Raw genomic sequence first — 16934 nt, forward strand, 5'->3', positions numbered from 1 at the left:
TCTTCCAGTTCCAACCCACCTCATATTACATCAGGTTACTCACAGCCACATCCAGCCTGGCTGCAAAAACCTCCAGGGATGAGGCTTCCACCACCTCCCTGGGCAACCTCTTCCAGTGTCTCACCAGCCTCCTGGGGAAGAACTTCTTCCTAACATCCCATCTGAATCTACCCATTTCTAGTTTTTTTTCCATTCCCCTTAGTCCTATCATTACCTGAGCCCCTAAGTCATGGAGAATTGGTGCTTTTTTAATGTATGCAGAATAGGAAGCTCCTGGGCTCCTCTGTGAGCTTCCTTTCATCAGTGAGAGATGATGGAAGCGTAAACCCAAACTGTCTTAGTTTGGCGAACCCAGAAACACGAGCAGCCGGATTTGACGGTTCTAGTCTACAGTGGGAGGAAGAGTGAAGGGAAATGGCTTTTACCCAGGTTGGAAAAATGATATTTTCCAGTTGCTGATGAAGACATGGCTGAAGGAGAAACGAGCGGGGACTGACTGCCAGTGTCCTGCAGGCCTCCAGTGGAATGGGAGCGTAGCCATTCTTTGCCTTCCTCCTGGCTCGTCTGCCGGGATGACGGAGTGTACCTGAAAAACCACAGCTGCCAGGCTCAAAACAATGACAAGGTGAGGGCTGGGAAAGAAACAGGTGTCACAGAAATACCCTTCACCAGAGAGACAGAACAAAAGCAGTGAGTCTAAGGTAAAATTTTCCCTCTTATCACAACAGAAGTAGCACAAGATTGAAACCCTTTCCCTCTTCATCCCCCTCCCCAAACCAGCATTCCCCTCCTTTGAAGATGATGATAAACTATAGAAGACAGACAGCTGAGCTGACAGGTAAAGACCTCAAAGCTATAGGAAGTGTACAAGTTGATGCAAAAGCTTGGAAGCTGTATGGCTAGGACAGGGAAGGGACAGACTAGAAGCCAAGAAATGTGAGTAGCTGCTTACATAATGGCATCTGCCACAGATCCTGTGGGCAATTGGTTAGATGAGAGGAATGAAACTGATCTGCAAAAGGAGTTTGCATTGGATAATGACAGCTGCTCATGGTCATTCGTGTGGTCTGGCACTCTGAATGCTGCTTGACATTGTGTTCTGCCCCAGACTGGGGGGAGGGAAAGGGACAGGAAAAATCCACAGAAACAGAAACAAGTTCTCTGGAAGGAAGAAGTCTGGCAGTCAAATAATTCATCAGCTGCTTCCCTTGGCAAACCGAGAAAACAAACCCCACTTGGCACGTGGGCTAGGAGGGAGAACTGGTAACTCACTGGCCCAGCCTCTTTTGCCTAGGCTGGGAGAAGGTCAATTTTGGCAGTGGTTAAACATTAAAATGTGCAGGCAGGGTGGGTTTCAACCAAGAAATTGCTTTCAGCAATGTCTGCAAAGCCTGCTTCACTCAGCACAATCCACTGCTGAGAAATGAGTACCACCTTCACCACTGTCATGAGCCATTAGTGTTCCCCAAACAGCAGAGCAGAAGGGGCTTCTGATTTTCTGGCTTCAGGTTTGCAAGGCAGAAGTATTTCTGCTAAGGAGGCAGTTTAAATGAGCATCTAAGTTCTCATCTAAGTTGCTTGGGGTTTTGTACCACATTTAGCAGCATTAAAACATCTGGTCCTGATTAAATATTTACTTCATTTCTCCTTTCAAAAAAGGCAGAATTGGATCTTTGCTTATAAATGTGGTAGAGCAGAGCTACCCACTGGTTATCAGATCAGACTGATGGAAAAATGAGAGTTCAGAATGTGGGGCTTGGCCTGGCATCTCTGCACATTTAATCCAACTGATGGTCTTTCTGGGACAACTGATCAGCCTTATATGCCTAGAGACTGTTTTCCATTTTCCACTTTCAGCTTTCAGGCATCATTACAGCTGTAGAGCCACAAATCTCAGCCATTCTATTGTACCCTTGCAGGGTTCCTTTTATGCCTTTGTCATGTCTTCCAATCTTTTTTCCCCCATTCTCTCAGAATCCAAAATGATTGGTTTGAGATAATAGGGAATTGGCTTAATTTCTTATTAAGGAACAGTTAGTTTAGAAAGGGTAGGAGGTGCTTGCTAGTGATCAACACTTTAGTGCTGTCTTAAAATTTCATTAAATATTATTTACCCACAACTCAAATGATTTAACTGTGTCATTCCAGTGACTGGGAGGCTGCACAGTGGCTGTGTTCATGCACATATATCCTTTCTGGATTGGAAAGCTGAGACCAGACAAGTTACTTAATACTCCCCTCTTTTAACCATGGAGCAGAGAAGAGGGTGGATGATTTCTGTTTCCTGATAAAGACACCTCTAATTAGTGGGGAATTATTGAGTTGCACTCATCATTGCTGGGTAGGGATCAAGAAGACTAACTGGAGCAGGCTTCATTTTATCCTTACAAACCCTCGGATACAAAACTCAGCATTTTATAGCCCTACCCTCTACTAGATCTTCAGTCCAAATTGCACAACTCTTTGCATTTAGAGTTTAAGCTCAGACCCACATCTGAAACCTTGTTTTTAAAGTATCATCTTCTGTCTCTCTTAGCTCTCCAGGATTCAATGCCTTTTAAGATTCATTGCATAAGGAAACTAACAGCATTCATTCTCCACGGTATAGCTTGCAAGAAAATTTATTCACTAGGCAGACTTGGAAGGAAAAAGCCCATTGTGAAATTTGACATTTTTCTGGTTGGAATCTAAATGCCAAGAACTCTGTCATAAACAGGATCAACAAAAAGAGAAAGAAAGGGAAAGACAGTGTAGAAAAGGTTACAGGAAAACAGAGAGGCAGCAGTCATGCTTAAATATATATATACATATACCTTAATCCCTTTTTGGGTAGTGTATTTCTGTCAAGCTGCATGCTGTTAAAACAAACAAAAAAACCCCTAAGGACATACAGTAAAACAGCACTGTCCAGAATTACAAATTTTAAAGGTCTAGAGTTGTGTGCATAACAGAAGGTCATTTAATGCTTTTTAATATATCTTTTGTGATAAACCCCTGACTCATTGGAGGGGAGAATAGGGCACGGACTGCTGCACCCTCATTTTTCATCCAGACGTGCTCTGGGCTGGGTCAATAGTAATTTGGAGAGCATCCAAGTCAGAAGGAAGTCCTTTCTTACCATTTCTAACCTTCCTGCAGCTTTCCCCCTGCAATCTGTGGGAGAATCATATGGTCACGGCGTGAATCTTTATTTTTCACAGTGGCCTACGATATGGCAATCGATTTCCAAAAGAAATGAAGGTCGTGGCACCTGCTATGAGCCAGCATGGCCTTGCCAGAAGCCAAATGACAGCTCTGTGTGTAGAAAGATGTGCTGAATATATAGCCCCTTGGCTTTCTGTTACTGCAAGGTTCACAGAGTGAGGGGATGGTGGGGACTGTGGAAAATGGCACTGGAGCAATGTTCACACACACACACGGTGGCAGGTTGGCTGATCACTAGAACTCCATGGCTGGAGTTTTCCTAATTTAAATTCCCATGGCTGGAGTTTTCCTAATTAAAACTCCCATCACTGGAAGGGCACTGGTTAATCTTCCTTCAAATAAGTCTCATTTGTGCATTTCCTGATAAAAAAACCCCAACATGATAGATCTGCCCCTGACTGAAGTGGGTTGAATTGGAAGTAGTTATCACCAAGTAAGTGTTGCAATGTCTGGCCTCGCTGCATGAATGAATTTGCAAAATGGCTTCTGTGTTACATATCACAATCACACCTCTGAGAGCAACACTAACTTAGGATTCTTCCTACACAGGAAACCTCTCACACCATCATTAAAGGCAATTTTCCACTGTGCTAGGGGTGCTGGGTGCCTTACTGCTATGTAACCTTGACCCGAGTAGGTAAAGGCTCTGTTGGCATAGGCAATCCATCACCATTAGGGCTCAGACTGATGGAAGCAAACCACTCTTGTCACCAGGAAGTTTGTTTTAGAAGTGATTTTACTGCTTTAAACAGGGCCTTGCTCTGCATGGGGGTAAAAGAAACAGAAAGGGAAACTTATCAGGATTTCAGTTCTCATGGTCCACGTGAGTGTAGCCCTCTATGAGAAGGAGGACTAAATGTTCAGCTTTTTGCTCCCAATGTCACTAACAGGACCAAGACTGGTTGCTGAAAACAGAAATTTGAATGCACCACCCACATGTTTTTAGTTCCTTACACAGAAGAATGGGGCCTTAATGTTCCTTTGTGTACTTTTACCCACCTCCAAATTTCAAACCAATCATGCAGGATCATATTTAACACCACCAGCTTCTTCTGGAAATGCTTCAAACATCCTAACAAACAATACTTAAACTCAAAATGCTTTCACTTGAAGCACATTAGCTAAAAATAAAGAAGTCAGGCAGTGCTTCCTTAAAGAAATCCACAAGCCAAAAATTCTCAGTCAGATAAACAGGCTAAGAGTGACCATGAGGTTTTCCCAGAAATCTTTTGAATTCATACACTCAGCTGGAATAGGGTTGAATATTCCTCAACAAGAGCATGGGTTTACTGCAACTGCATCAAAGTGAACATAGCAAACGTTCATCCTGTGTTTTTAAAACACTAAAGCTTTGCAGAGCTGCTCCAGGTTTTCAGATCATAGCATCATGGAATCGTAGGGCTTGGAAGTGACCTCTGGAGATCACTGAATCCAACCACCCCCTGCCAAAGCAGGATCACCTAGGGCAGTCCACACACAAATGCATCCAGGCAGGTCTTGAAAGTCTCCAGAGAAGGAGACTCCACAACCTCTCTGGGCAGCCTGGTTCAGTGCTCTGTCACCCTCACCAACCAGAAGGTTTTCCTCATAGGGAGGTGGAACTTCCTGTGTTTCAGTTTGTGTCTGTTGCCCCTTGTCCTTTGATGAGTGGCATCACAAAAAAAAAGGAGTCTGACCCCTTCTTGGCACCTACCCTTCAGATAATTGCATGAAACCAATAATAAAAGTTCCATGTAACTATTAATTCAGAGTGGTAGTTGCCCATATCTGAAAGCATTCCCTCACCAAAAGCTTCCACAAAAAGTGGTTGTTAAATAGAACCTTGGTGCTCAAAAGATCTTTAAAGATGATAGGAAAAAGCATCAGTTCTTTCCTGAAGGAAGTAATGCACACATGGAAATCTGTCTCTGGCTCAAAATCAATACCACTATAAAGTGAGGATGAGAATACTCCATCATTCTCAAGATTTGCCTCTCTCATGTCAATTGTCAGATGTTGCAGCCACTGTGCTGAGGGCAGCTGCTGGATGCCTGCAGACTGCAGGATTCCTTAGCTGACTTATTCCTCAGCAGGCTGCCCAGAGCAAAATTATCACATTTATGTGTGCCAAGAACAACATCCTCAGGTTGGCACCCTTGGACTGGAACATGCTGCAGAAGCCACATCCTTGGCATGCTGGCAATTCTCATCGGGAAAAGATTGGAGCTTACAGATGTGGTTGGGTTTCAGTGGTCAAGGGATTGATAATAAAGAGAACAGAAACAGCCACTCTGAGTAAGAGTTACCCTTTGGGTAGGGACTTAGGTTAGGAGCAGCTTGGGGGGTTAGGGCTGCTAGGGACTTCTGCTTCTGTCAGCTGCTTCTGGCTGGGGCTTTGGTGCAGGGATGCTGCTAGGGATCTGCTCAAGGCTTCATTTGTTAAGGGCTTCTGGGACTTCTGCTGTTAAGAACACTCTGTCATGTTGGGGATTCTCCAACACTACAATAAAGGACTTGTAGGAGGACTTCTGAGATTCTCTGCTCTCTGTGTTTCTGGAATCTCATTGTTATACAGCAACAGGTTTCCTGCTTTCATTCATCACCCAGTGACCCCCAAATCAGGGGAAGAACTACAGCCAAGAGCAGTCTGGTAGGAAGATACAGGTAGTTGTAGGCTCAAGTTATCAGGCCCACAGTATCTCTCTTCTTTTTTTTGTTGATTTTGCACTGCAGAAGCCATCTGCAAGTTCTCTGGGGGAAATTACAGGAGGCCTTACTGCTCTCAGTTTTCTAGCAGCTCTTGGCATTGAGAATAACTTGAGGAAGAGCCAAAATGCCATATCCTTGGGCTACACCTAACTGTTACAGAGCTGTTAGGGAATAAAACAAACTATTGAAAATTGAGAAACACCTAAGGAGGTCTAGGACAGGCTGGACCAAGCTGATCTGGGTCTTCTAAATGAATTCATACAAATGGTTGAGCACATAAGAAAAATCTGATACGTGATGCACCGTTTCACACTTTAAAACCACAACCATCAACTCTGATGATCATTTAAAACAATTGAAAGTCTGGAAGAAGTTAAGAGGCTTTCAAGGCACTTTCACAGCCCTCAAAACGAAACATTCTTTTAAAGTAAACCAGAGAAAGGCTGTTGTGTAAATTAGAAGCCACTTCAACTCTGCTAACCTTAAAATGCAGCCATCCCTGCTGATGAGCCCACTGTTAATTCCTGTATATCTGTGGTTTTGGTGCATCCCCTGCTGTGGCACTTGGACTAAAAACTGAACTTGCAATGCCCAACAGCCATGAAAAGGTTAAAAAAGAAGCATTGGTGATAGTTTTAGGCTATGCCTTTAAAATTTTTCCACAGATCTTGAGCAGAAAGTAGTAAAATGTGAATAAATCACTGCTGGGTGCAAAAAAAGGAAAATTATGATAATTCTAAGCAATCCCATTGGAGAGAGATCTACCATAAGATTTGTTTCCCAAACCAGTTTTTCTCTCTCTTCTCACTTCCTCATGCTGGGAGATACTAACTGGCCTTACTGCCCTTGGCTGCATTGTTTTGACTGGTGTTAAGTTCTCTGCTTCTGTCTCTTGTTCCTTGTGTACAGGGCAGGAGGCAGGGAAGGGAGAAGCTGTTGCAGCTTCCCCTGGTCCTCGGCCAGGAGGGTCCTTGTGCTGTTTATTAATTGTAAATACCTGTAAATGTTGTAAATATTGTATATTTTGTACCTATTAATTGCATTTCATTGCAGATTGTAGTTTTGCTTTGTAAATACAGCTTTCATTTGCTTCCAGCTGAGCTGGTCTGGCAAAGTTAATGTTGGCGGGGGGGGGGGGGTGTGTGGAATTTTCAGCCCACCACAGTCCACCTTCAAAATGTTAGCAATGAAAGCACTGATATCTCACCAGTTAACTCCAGTCAGGTTAATTTTAGACCATAAGCACATGTATGATTCATTTTAATCCCTCCAAACTGTGTGTAGAGTAAAATGCAAGTGCCCTGCCATGCAGGGAGTTACACTGCTACGACGACAGAAGGAGACTTCTTTGACTGGAGCAAAACCTGCCAAAGGCCTGAGGGAAATGCATATTTCACTGAAAAATTGGATATTTTGCTAGCATTCACTGCATCTGTTTGCTGGCTATTGCAATACCCAAGAATCTCTTTGAATGCCATAAAATCTGGCTGGAGGAAACTCTGACAATGTATCAGCTTGCATGAGGTCAGTGTTTATGCCATGCCATTGCTTGGTGGGCAGCCTGGAGACCAGCTGTGGGCAACATCTGATCATCTCTGGAGGGATGTGTGGGCCAATGTAGCAGAGACATTGAAGATTTGCTGCAGGTGATGGTGATCACCTTTTTTTGCTGGAGGCAGTCAAGGGCTACACCCCTTAGCAGGAAACACAAATGTACCCTAAGAAGTTTGCCTCATTTTCTGGGTTAGAATCATAGAATCGTTAGGGTTGGAAGAGACCTCAAGGATCATTCAGTTCCAACCCCCATGCCATGGGCAGGGACACCTCACACTACAGCAGGTTGCTCACAGCCACATCCAACCTGGTCTTCAAAACCTCCAGGGATGAGGCTTCCACCACCTCCCACAGCAACCTGTTCCAGTGTCTCACCACCCTCATGGGGAAGAATTTCTTCCTAACATCTAATCTGAATCCACCCATTTCTAGTTTTTTTTTTCCATTCCCCATAGTCCTATCACTCCCTCACACCCTAAAACATCCCTCCCCAGCTTTTTTGTAGCCCCTTTCAGATACTGCAAGGCCACAAGAAGGTCTCCTGGGAGCCTTCTCTTCTCCAGACTGAACAGCCCCAACTCTCTCAGTCTGTCTCCAAAGCAGAGCAGCTCCAGCCCTCTGATCATCCTTGTGGCCCTTCTCTGGACACCTTCCAGCACCTCCAGATCTCTCTTGTAATAGAGGCTCCAGAACTGGATGCAGTACTCCAGGTTCTTTCTAGGTGCATCATGATGTCCCAAAGTCCTCAAGTTGCAGCCATAACAAGAAAAAGTAGAATTTGACAACTATTTTCTAAGCCTTACATGGGGTACTTGAACTTTCAGACTAATGGGATGCTTTAACTTTCAGACTAAGGGGACTACCCCTTAGATGCTGTCTCCTTTGTGCAAAACAGCCTCTTCATTTTTACATTTTGTATCTGCCCTGCTGTATCCCTTCAGGCTAATAAACCATTGATAACCAGTTCTTGATAGCTCTTTACCAACTGGTCAAGCACTTTAGCTCATTTCCCTCATTTGCTTGTGAGACTCTTACTGCTTATTTGAAATGGCAGCCAAAATGTCACCTAAAGCTGTACTAAATTCAGGATTCCTTACTGTAATTACTAATTCCTTTCCTCTACTCACACAGCTTGTTTTCCTGTAGATGAATTAAATTTGTCTTACTGAAAAGGCTCTCAGTGACTATTCCCATGCTATCTGTCACTTAACCCATTTGTTTAGCATCCTCTGTACCTTTCCAGGAGCCAAGGCAAGGTAGCCTTGCCCATGATCCCCTCATCCTCCATCCTAGCCTTCCTCCTCACTCCTCTTTCCTCAGCACAGAGCTTATGAAAATTCTTCTTTTGCTCTAATGACTTCAGGGTCATTTCAGAGAAGTGAAAAGTTCATCAGGACCTGTAATACACTAGAGTAACCTTGAACCTTTTCATTGCCTCTTAGCATCCTTGCCATTAGTGATGCTTAGCTGTCAAACTGCAGTTCAATGAAACAAAGCCATATTTATTTGTATTGTCTGTTATTATCTCTCTCTTCTCCTTTAGTTTTCCCCAGACTTTCCCTGCACAGATTTTATGCCACTTGCTAGTTGTATCCCACTTAATGCTTCAATCTTACATATTTTTTTTTCCTTTACATTATATATCTCACCACACAGATTGCTCTTTGACTCTTTTGCAAGCTCTAGAGTGACTGAAGAAAAAGAACAAGCCTCTTTGCAGATATTTTCTTATGTTATGCCAGGCTACAACCTGTATTTCCAGAGGCAACTCAAATATAACCTGAGTTTACAAGGGAAATAAAAAGGACATTATCTGTTGCCAAACATCTGTCTCAATGCTTTTGCTGTAGAAAACCACTTTGCTACATGTAGGTTTTGCTATATAAAAGAGTTTAGAAACAACACAGCACTTGGAACAGACCTTTCAGAAACACCAAACTGCAGAAACCCTATTGGGGCTATAATTCAAGAAATTGCACCATTTTTCTCTGGGTACATATATTCCTTTTCAGGCCAGCTAGGCATGAAAAATGCCTCTCTCTGGACTCAATCACACTATTCCCATATGGACAAACCTGAAACTTAAAAATAATGCCAAAGGCAAAGTATTTGGAAAGACTGGAATGAAGTCACTGAACAAATGCACGAAGTAGCAGTAATGGGGGTTGTGTGGGAGCTTATGCCAAACCATTACCATTTTAAAGATGATGTTTAACATCCTCTGCATAAATATGAGCTTTGGCACAAATTCCTACTCCCCCACATGATGCTATTGACCTCACCATAGACTCAAAGAATCATAGAATTGTTAGGGTTGGAAGGGACCTCAAGGATCAGACAGTTCCAAGCCCTCTGCCATGGGCAAGGACACCTCACACTACAGCAGGTTGCACAGAGCCACATCCAGCCTGCACTAGGAACAACTGAAGGTTGTTATAAAGCCAAATATTACTAATTAACTTCCCAAGAAATCTCATCCCACCCAGCTGATGGCACACAATGCAAATGGCCTCTTTAAAAATTCAAGGCAGAGTGCAAATTACAAATTACTCATGCATCACTGGATGGTTACCTGTTGATGCAGGGAGGTGGTGGAAGCCTCATCCCTGGAGGTTTTTGCAGCCAGGCTGGATGTGGCTGTGAGCAACCTGCTGTAGTGTGAGGTGTCCCTGCCCATGGCAGGGGGGTTGGAACTGAATGATCCTTGAGGTCTCTTCCAACCCTAACGATTCTATGATTCTAACCCAGAAAATGAGTCAAACATCTTAGGGTACATTTGTGTTTCCTGCTAACGGGTGTAGCCCTTGACTGCCTCCAGCAAAAAAAGGTGATCACCATCACCTGCAGCAAATCTTCAATGTCTCTGTACATTTGCTCACACATCCCTCCAGAGATGATCAGATGTTGCCCACAGCTGGTCTATAGGCTGCCCACCAAGCAATGGCATGGCATAAACACTGACCTCGTGCAAACTGATACATTGTCAGAGTTTCCTCCAGCCAATTTGTATTGGCACATACACATTTTACAGTGCTGCAATTGTATTAGCTCTTGTGATGATATCAGCAAGAGGTGTGATTGTAGCTGGTAGAATAATACTCAGGAATGTAACACCAGAGTGGGAAATCCACAGAGTTTCCGTCTCCTGGCAGTTTTGGGGTTGCTGCCTAAAAAAATCCACAGAAAACAGCAGAAAAGTAAATAAATTACCAATGGGTATGAAAGGAAAATAATGATAAGGGCTAAATAATTCCATTGGCCTGATAACTGGTGTAAAGTTAGTTGCATAAACTATTCCTCTTTTGTGTCTCTAGCTCTAGCTGCTACTAGCTGGTGGCTTCTGCTTGGCTTGCTGACCTTGGCTGAGTTCTTTGTTGTGGCTAAGTACTAACAAGTTACACTATCTGCTTTTCTCCTTTTTTCTCCTCTTTTCCTTGTCCAGAGGTGGGGGGGAAGGGGGGTGTCTCTGTGTTAACTATAAATTGTAGCTCTATGTAAACATATCTATATTTTTACACATTCATTGCATTTCATCTTTCCAGATTTTAGTGTGCTTGTAAATAGAGCTGCATTTGCTTCCAAAACCTTCTGAGCTAGTCTGATGATTTAATTTTGGGGGGGCAATTCTCCAAATTCTTGCTTGGGGAGGTGATTACCTAACCCACCAGACATCTATATTTGGCAAAGAGTTGTTTAGGAGGTTGGTTTTTTTTTGTTTGTTTATTTTTTTGTTTTTTTTTTTTTATGGGGGTGGGGATTTATTTGGAGTTGGATTTGGTTTTGTTTTTTCTTTTTTTCTTTCTTTTTAAATGCTGATTCACTGAAAGTGAAATCTTTCCATGGAAAACACTAGTATTGAAAAATCCCTGTGTTTTTATATAAAGGGAAAAAAAACCAAACAACCTTAACATTGTATATAAAAGATATTTTTTTTCCTTAAGACGATTGTGTTTTTAAACAACTAGGCTTAACTTTAAAGCATTTAATTTATATAAAGGAAAAAAACAACAACAACAACCTTAACATTCTATATAAAAGACATTTTTATCCTTAAGATGATTGTGTTTTTAAACAACTAGGTTTAACTTTAAAGCAATTAAAGCATAAAAATCCCTGAATTTATATAGAGGGGAAAAAAAAAAACAACCTTAACATTGTATATAAAAGATATTTTTTTTCCTTAAGATGATTGTGTTTTTTAAACAACTAGGTTTAACTTTAAAGCATTTAAAGCATAAAAATCCCTGAATTTATATAAAGGGAAAAAAAAAAACAAAACAACCTTAACATTGTATATAAAAGATATTTTTTTTCTTAAGATGATTGTGGTTTTTAAACAACTACGTTTAACTTTAAAGCATTTAAAGCATAAAAATCCCTGAATTTATATAAAGGGAAAAAAAAAAAACACAACCTTAACATTGTATATAAAAGATATTTTTTTTCCCTTAAGATGATTGTGTTTTTAAGCAACTAGGTTTAACTTTAAAGCATTTCAAGTATTTCTGACTGGCCTAGTACAACTTTCTTTTTTTTTGGGGGGGGGGGGGAGAAGGGAGATCAAAGGAGATTAAGGTATTTAATATTGACTTTTCAGTACCCATGTGATACAGGAGTTCTACTGCCTAATATTTTACTAGAAGTGAAAATGACTTACTGCTTAGTAAAGATTATTTTTGCTGTTGTTGTCTCTTGTAAACATCAAAATAAATATTTTCACACACACACACACACACACAAAATGTATCTTGATAGAGAATCATAGAATCAGTCAGGGTTGGAAGGGACCACAAGGATCATCTGGTTCCAACCCCCCTGCCATGGGCAGGGACACCTCACACTAGAAGTGTGCCAGGGTGACTGCACCTCTTTAGAATTTAAATAATCTGCATATCAAAAAGGTTCTTTGTCTGTTCCAGACAGGAGAGTGCAGCGAGGTGCCCATCTACAATGTTTCCCTGCCAGTGAAACTGCAGTTTAATAAGGATCTGTGCAGCAATTGCCATGTAAGAAGCAACTTCTCAGGAGTGTTTCAAGGCAGGACTGCCCAGCTGAAGGCTGGGGCCCACCAGGTCTGCCTGTGCTTTGAGCTAATGGGAAGAAAATCGGTGGGGTCCCACCGCTAGAGAAGATCTGGCCACAAGAGGGCAGCGATAGAGCCTTGTGGCTGCCGCCTGGTGGGACAAAGTGTAGATCCAGTATGCAGGAATTAGCATCTGGCTGTTTAAATTTACATTCAATTAGTCAGTTTTCCCTTTTGCTCTGATTGTTCTTCAGAGCAAGGGAACCAAAAAAAATCTTCTCAAGATAGAAAAAGTGCTTGTAAAATCTTAAAAGGCAGTTGAGTCCACATCCAATGCCTTTCAGCTTTCTCTTCTTCCTTCCTTCCTTTTTTTTTTTTTTTTTGTGTTTTTTTTTTTTTTTTTTTTTGGTTTGGTTTGGTTTGGTTTGTTTTTTTTACATGAAGGACTAAGCTGCTCATTGAACAGTGTCCCTTTAGGAAAACAGGTGGAGTGATTCTTTTCTTTTCTTTTCTTTTCTCTTTTTTTTTTTTGTTGTTGTTTTTGGCTCCTGTCCTTTTGCCTCTCACTGGTTTCGTGGTCACTGTATCTATAGGCAAGCTCACCTTTCCGAAAGAGTAGATCTGACGCTTCCAGTCCTCATGAGCAGGCTCTGAACCTCCTGAGTGCTTGTTGTCAGTCCAGAGAGAGAGCCATGATGGCTAAGAGGAAGGTCAATAGACTCGGAACTGGTGTGGAGGCTAGTCATGGACTGGTAACTTGGTGTGTCCTTACTGCCCGCTGAAGAGCTGCTCAGGTTTGCAGCCCACACAAGACCACCTGATGTGAAAGAGTGCACTGAGGCAGGACTGGAAGCCAAGGAGTGACTTAAGCTTACAACATCTGCATTTAAGTCCGAAGGTTTATTGAAGAGGGGGCTGCTGCTACCACTTTGCCCACCTGCACTGCCCATGCTGCCTGTGCCCGAGGACGGCGATTCCAGGCTGCCTTGCCGTGCCAAGGTGGTACTAGGGCTGGGCATTGCCGATGTGGGTTTCACACCTTCAGTACTGGGTGCAGAGGCAGCTTTACCACTTGCCTTGGCACCAAACAACCTAAATGTAAAACAAATAGCTTTAGAGAAACTGATAGCCACATTAAACATTCATGGCTTAACATCCTAAGAGCCAAACCACACAATTTTCATTACTGAGACTAAAAGTCATGCCGACCTAGTTGACCAATCGCGTCGCAAAATTCAACCCAGGTAACTATATCACAACAAGCAGGGTTGTCTTCATTAGCAACAGATCTCATTCACTTCTGCTCAGATGTGCCCTTCACACACACACAAACCACTCCCAGAGAGAGGAAAACAATCACTTTGTTTTTTTTGTCTTGTTAGTGCATAAATAGTTTACACTTTCACCCAGACCCAGTAATTAAGCATTCCCATGGCTTAAGCCATTAGCTTTTAAACCCCTTTGCTTCTCAAATAAGCTAGAATGACTGCAGCAAACACTTGCAAAATCCTCCACAGCTGAATTGACATCTAAGTATTTGTGCAAAATTTCCCTCTCGTTCTTTTGCACAGATGGTTGCTGGTCGTGCAGTAACCATTCAGACAGAATAAACTGCACCGGGGTAAATGGGCTCAGTTTGTCTCCAAGGGGACTTATGACAGAGGTGTGCTTCACATTATTGTTTCTAGCAGTTCTAGAGAAGAAAATTCTACAGTGGTAATGAAAAAAAAAAAAAAAGAAAAAGAAATGCCAAATCATCTAAAGGTGTTGAAATAAAAGATGTGATGGCTTCATGTCTTACTGGAAATAGTGTGTAAGATGCAGTTAAGGTGCAGGTCATAAATTAATAAGAAGTAAATGCAAAACTCAGTGTGATGGTTAATAACATAAGAATCCATTACCAAGCCCACAAAAATCAACTGCAGCACCCTAGCAGCCTAGAGATGCTGTTTTGGTATCTATCCACAAGAGGGCGCGATTGGCTTTTTCTTCAACAGCATCAACGCTCCATCCCAATTTCATCCGGATTTATGCTCCCAGAAACGTTACAACAGAGCATTTCCAATCGCAATTCAGCTTTACTAACGTTTGCAACGAAAGATGCCACAAAGCTGAAACGTTTGTAGCTGGAGCTGCCAACAAGGTGAAAGCAGATTCTTGATTATAATCTACAGAGCTCTTCAGTTCTCTGACCAGTTTATGGAATCTCTTGTTCCAGTAGCAGACTGCACCTGAAATGCACCTGGAGTTTATCAGAGTGTTGAGAAGGAACTTCTCACGTTCCTGAACTTAGAATCATAGAACATACTGAGTTGGAAGGGACCCACAAGGATCACTGAGGACAACTTCCAACATTCAAACTCTTAGGGGAAAGTACCTGAAATGCTCACAACTCAAGGAGCAGCCATTGCAGGTCTGGAAAGGTCTCTAGATCTTAAGAGAAATAACTGCATTGTGTGGGAAAAAAAAATTACCCTTTTTATTTTTCTTCTATTTGGTTATCTCTTTGTGGGAAGGTACCTAAAATGCTCACAACTCTAGGAGCAGCCATTGCAGGTCTGGAAAGGTCTTTAGCTCTTAAGAGAAATAACTGCATTGTGTGGGGGAAAAAAAAATATTACCTTTTATAAAAATTTTTCTACTTGGTTCTCTCTTTGGGGCAGAATATGCCCTGGGGAAAGGCTTTTTGCTCAATACTTCAACATATCACAGTATCACAGTCTATTAGAGGTTGGAAAGGACCTCAGGAGATCATCAGGTCCAACCTCCCTGACAAAGCAGGATCACCCAGGGTAGTTTGCAGAGGAATGCATCCAGGTAGGTTTGGAAAGTCTCCAGAGAAGGAGACTCCACAACCCCCCTGGGCAGCCTGTTCCATGGCTCTATCACCCTCGCTTGTAAAGAAGTTTCTCCTCGTGTTGAGCTGAAATCTTCTATGTTCAAGTTTGTCTCCATTGTTCCTTGGCTTATCACTGTGCACCACCCAAAAGAGCCTGGCCCCCTCCCCTTGACACCCACTCCTCAGCTCTTTATACACACTGATATCGAAAACTCTACTTTTACCTACTGCAACCTGATGGAATCACAGAGAAGCACTGACCTGCGGAAGGTGGGGGAGGCGATATCTGGGTATTTGGAGCCCGGCTGCCTGAGTCCCGGCGTGCCAGAGGCGCTTGCCGAAGTCGGGCTGGATTTGGGAGAGCTGGACAGGGAGACGCTCTCCGAGTCGGACACGGCCACCTTCTCTTTCTCCTTGTCGGTCTGGTTGACGGTGACAGGGCTGGAGCGCCCAGACCCGATCTTGCTTGGCTCCCGCAGTTTGGTAGCAGCAGCCCCTGCAGACTTGCTGCTGACGTTGGAGTCGATGCTGCTGGTGCTGGAGCGGTGGCCGCCCCTGCCGGGGATGCCACTGCCGCTGGATTTCGAGGGGCGAGGCAAACTTCGATACTGCAAGGTGGTCTTGGAGTTCATGTGCAGGACGCCATCGTCCTGGTTCTGGGAACCATCCAGGCTTGTTTTCCGCCCCGCGTTGGACTTCCCGCCCATGGCGGACGACTTGGGCATCTTTCCTAGAGTCGCCGACCCGCTCGTGATAGTTGCACCACTCGTGGTGATGATGGTGGAAGATCCCATCCCAGACTTCTTGAAGCCAAAGGAGCCTGTAGCAGTTGATCTCCCGATGCCCGAGGGCGGCTTTTTCCCTTCGTCGCCGCTGCTTTTCCCTGCATCTGACGGAGAGCGCTGGATGGAGGGTCCTTTCAGGGGAGTTTTCACCTTTTCTGAAGCTTTGGCATCGTCTGTTTTTCCTAAAGAGAATCACAGAATCATAGAATCATAGAATCACAGAATCACAGAATCACAGAATCATAGAAACATAGAATCACAGAATCATAGAGTCATAGAATCACAGAATCGTAGAAACATAGAATCATAGAAACATAGAATCATAGAATCACAGAATCATAGAGTCATAGAATCACAGAATCGTAGAAACATAGAATCATAGAAACATAGAATCATAGAATCACAGAATCATAGAGTCATAGAATCACAGAATCATAGAATCAGAATCACAGAATCACAGAATCATAGAATCATAGAATCACAGAATCATAGAATCAGAATCACAGAATCATAGAATCAACCAGGTTGGAAAAGACCTCAGAGATCATCAAGTCCAACCTATCACCCAGCACCTCATGACTAACTTAAAGCATGGCTTCAAGAGCCACGTCCAATCCTTTTTTGAACACCTCCAGGGATGGTGACTCCACCACCTCCCTGGGCAGCACATTCCAATGGCAAATCACTCTTTAATAACAGGACATTTGAAAAGGTCACAACTGGGAAAAAAAAAATCAATACATACACACACACTTAAATTACTCTAGGCAAACAGAGCAGCTGGGTCTTCAGTCACCCATCAGCAGTCAGTAGCAGGTATGATACATCACTGCTAAATATG

The 16934-nt window shown here is 42.9% G+C and overlaps 1 protein-coding gene across 1 annotated transcript in view; it reads right to left on the reverse strand.

The window, feature by feature from the left end:
• Positions 1 to 16934, reverse strand: part of NAV3 (neuron navigator 3) — a 367296-nt gene that overhangs the window by 62896 nt on the left and 287466 nt on the right. The window contains exons 15-18 of the mRNA XM_054399920.1: positions 15570 to 16275; positions 13073 to 13561; positions 2814 to 2855; positions 426 to 586 (exon numbers count right to left, since the gene is read on the reverse strand). Of these exons, the coding sequence (XP_054255895.1) occupies positions 426 to 586; positions 2814 to 2855; positions 13073 to 13561; positions 15570 to 16275 (1398 nt within the window). The remainder of the gene's footprint in view (positions 1 to 425; positions 587 to 2813; positions 2856 to 13072; positions 13562 to 15569; positions 16276 to 16934) is intronic.

The sequence above is a fragment of the Indicator indicator genome, chromosome 3 (assembly GCF_027791375.1).
Source record: "Indicator indicator isolate 239-I01 chromosome 3, UM_Iind_1.1, whole genome shotgun sequence".
NCBI classification, from domain to species: Eukaryota; Metazoa; Chordata; class Aves; order Piciformes; family Indicatoridae; genus Indicator; species Indicator indicator.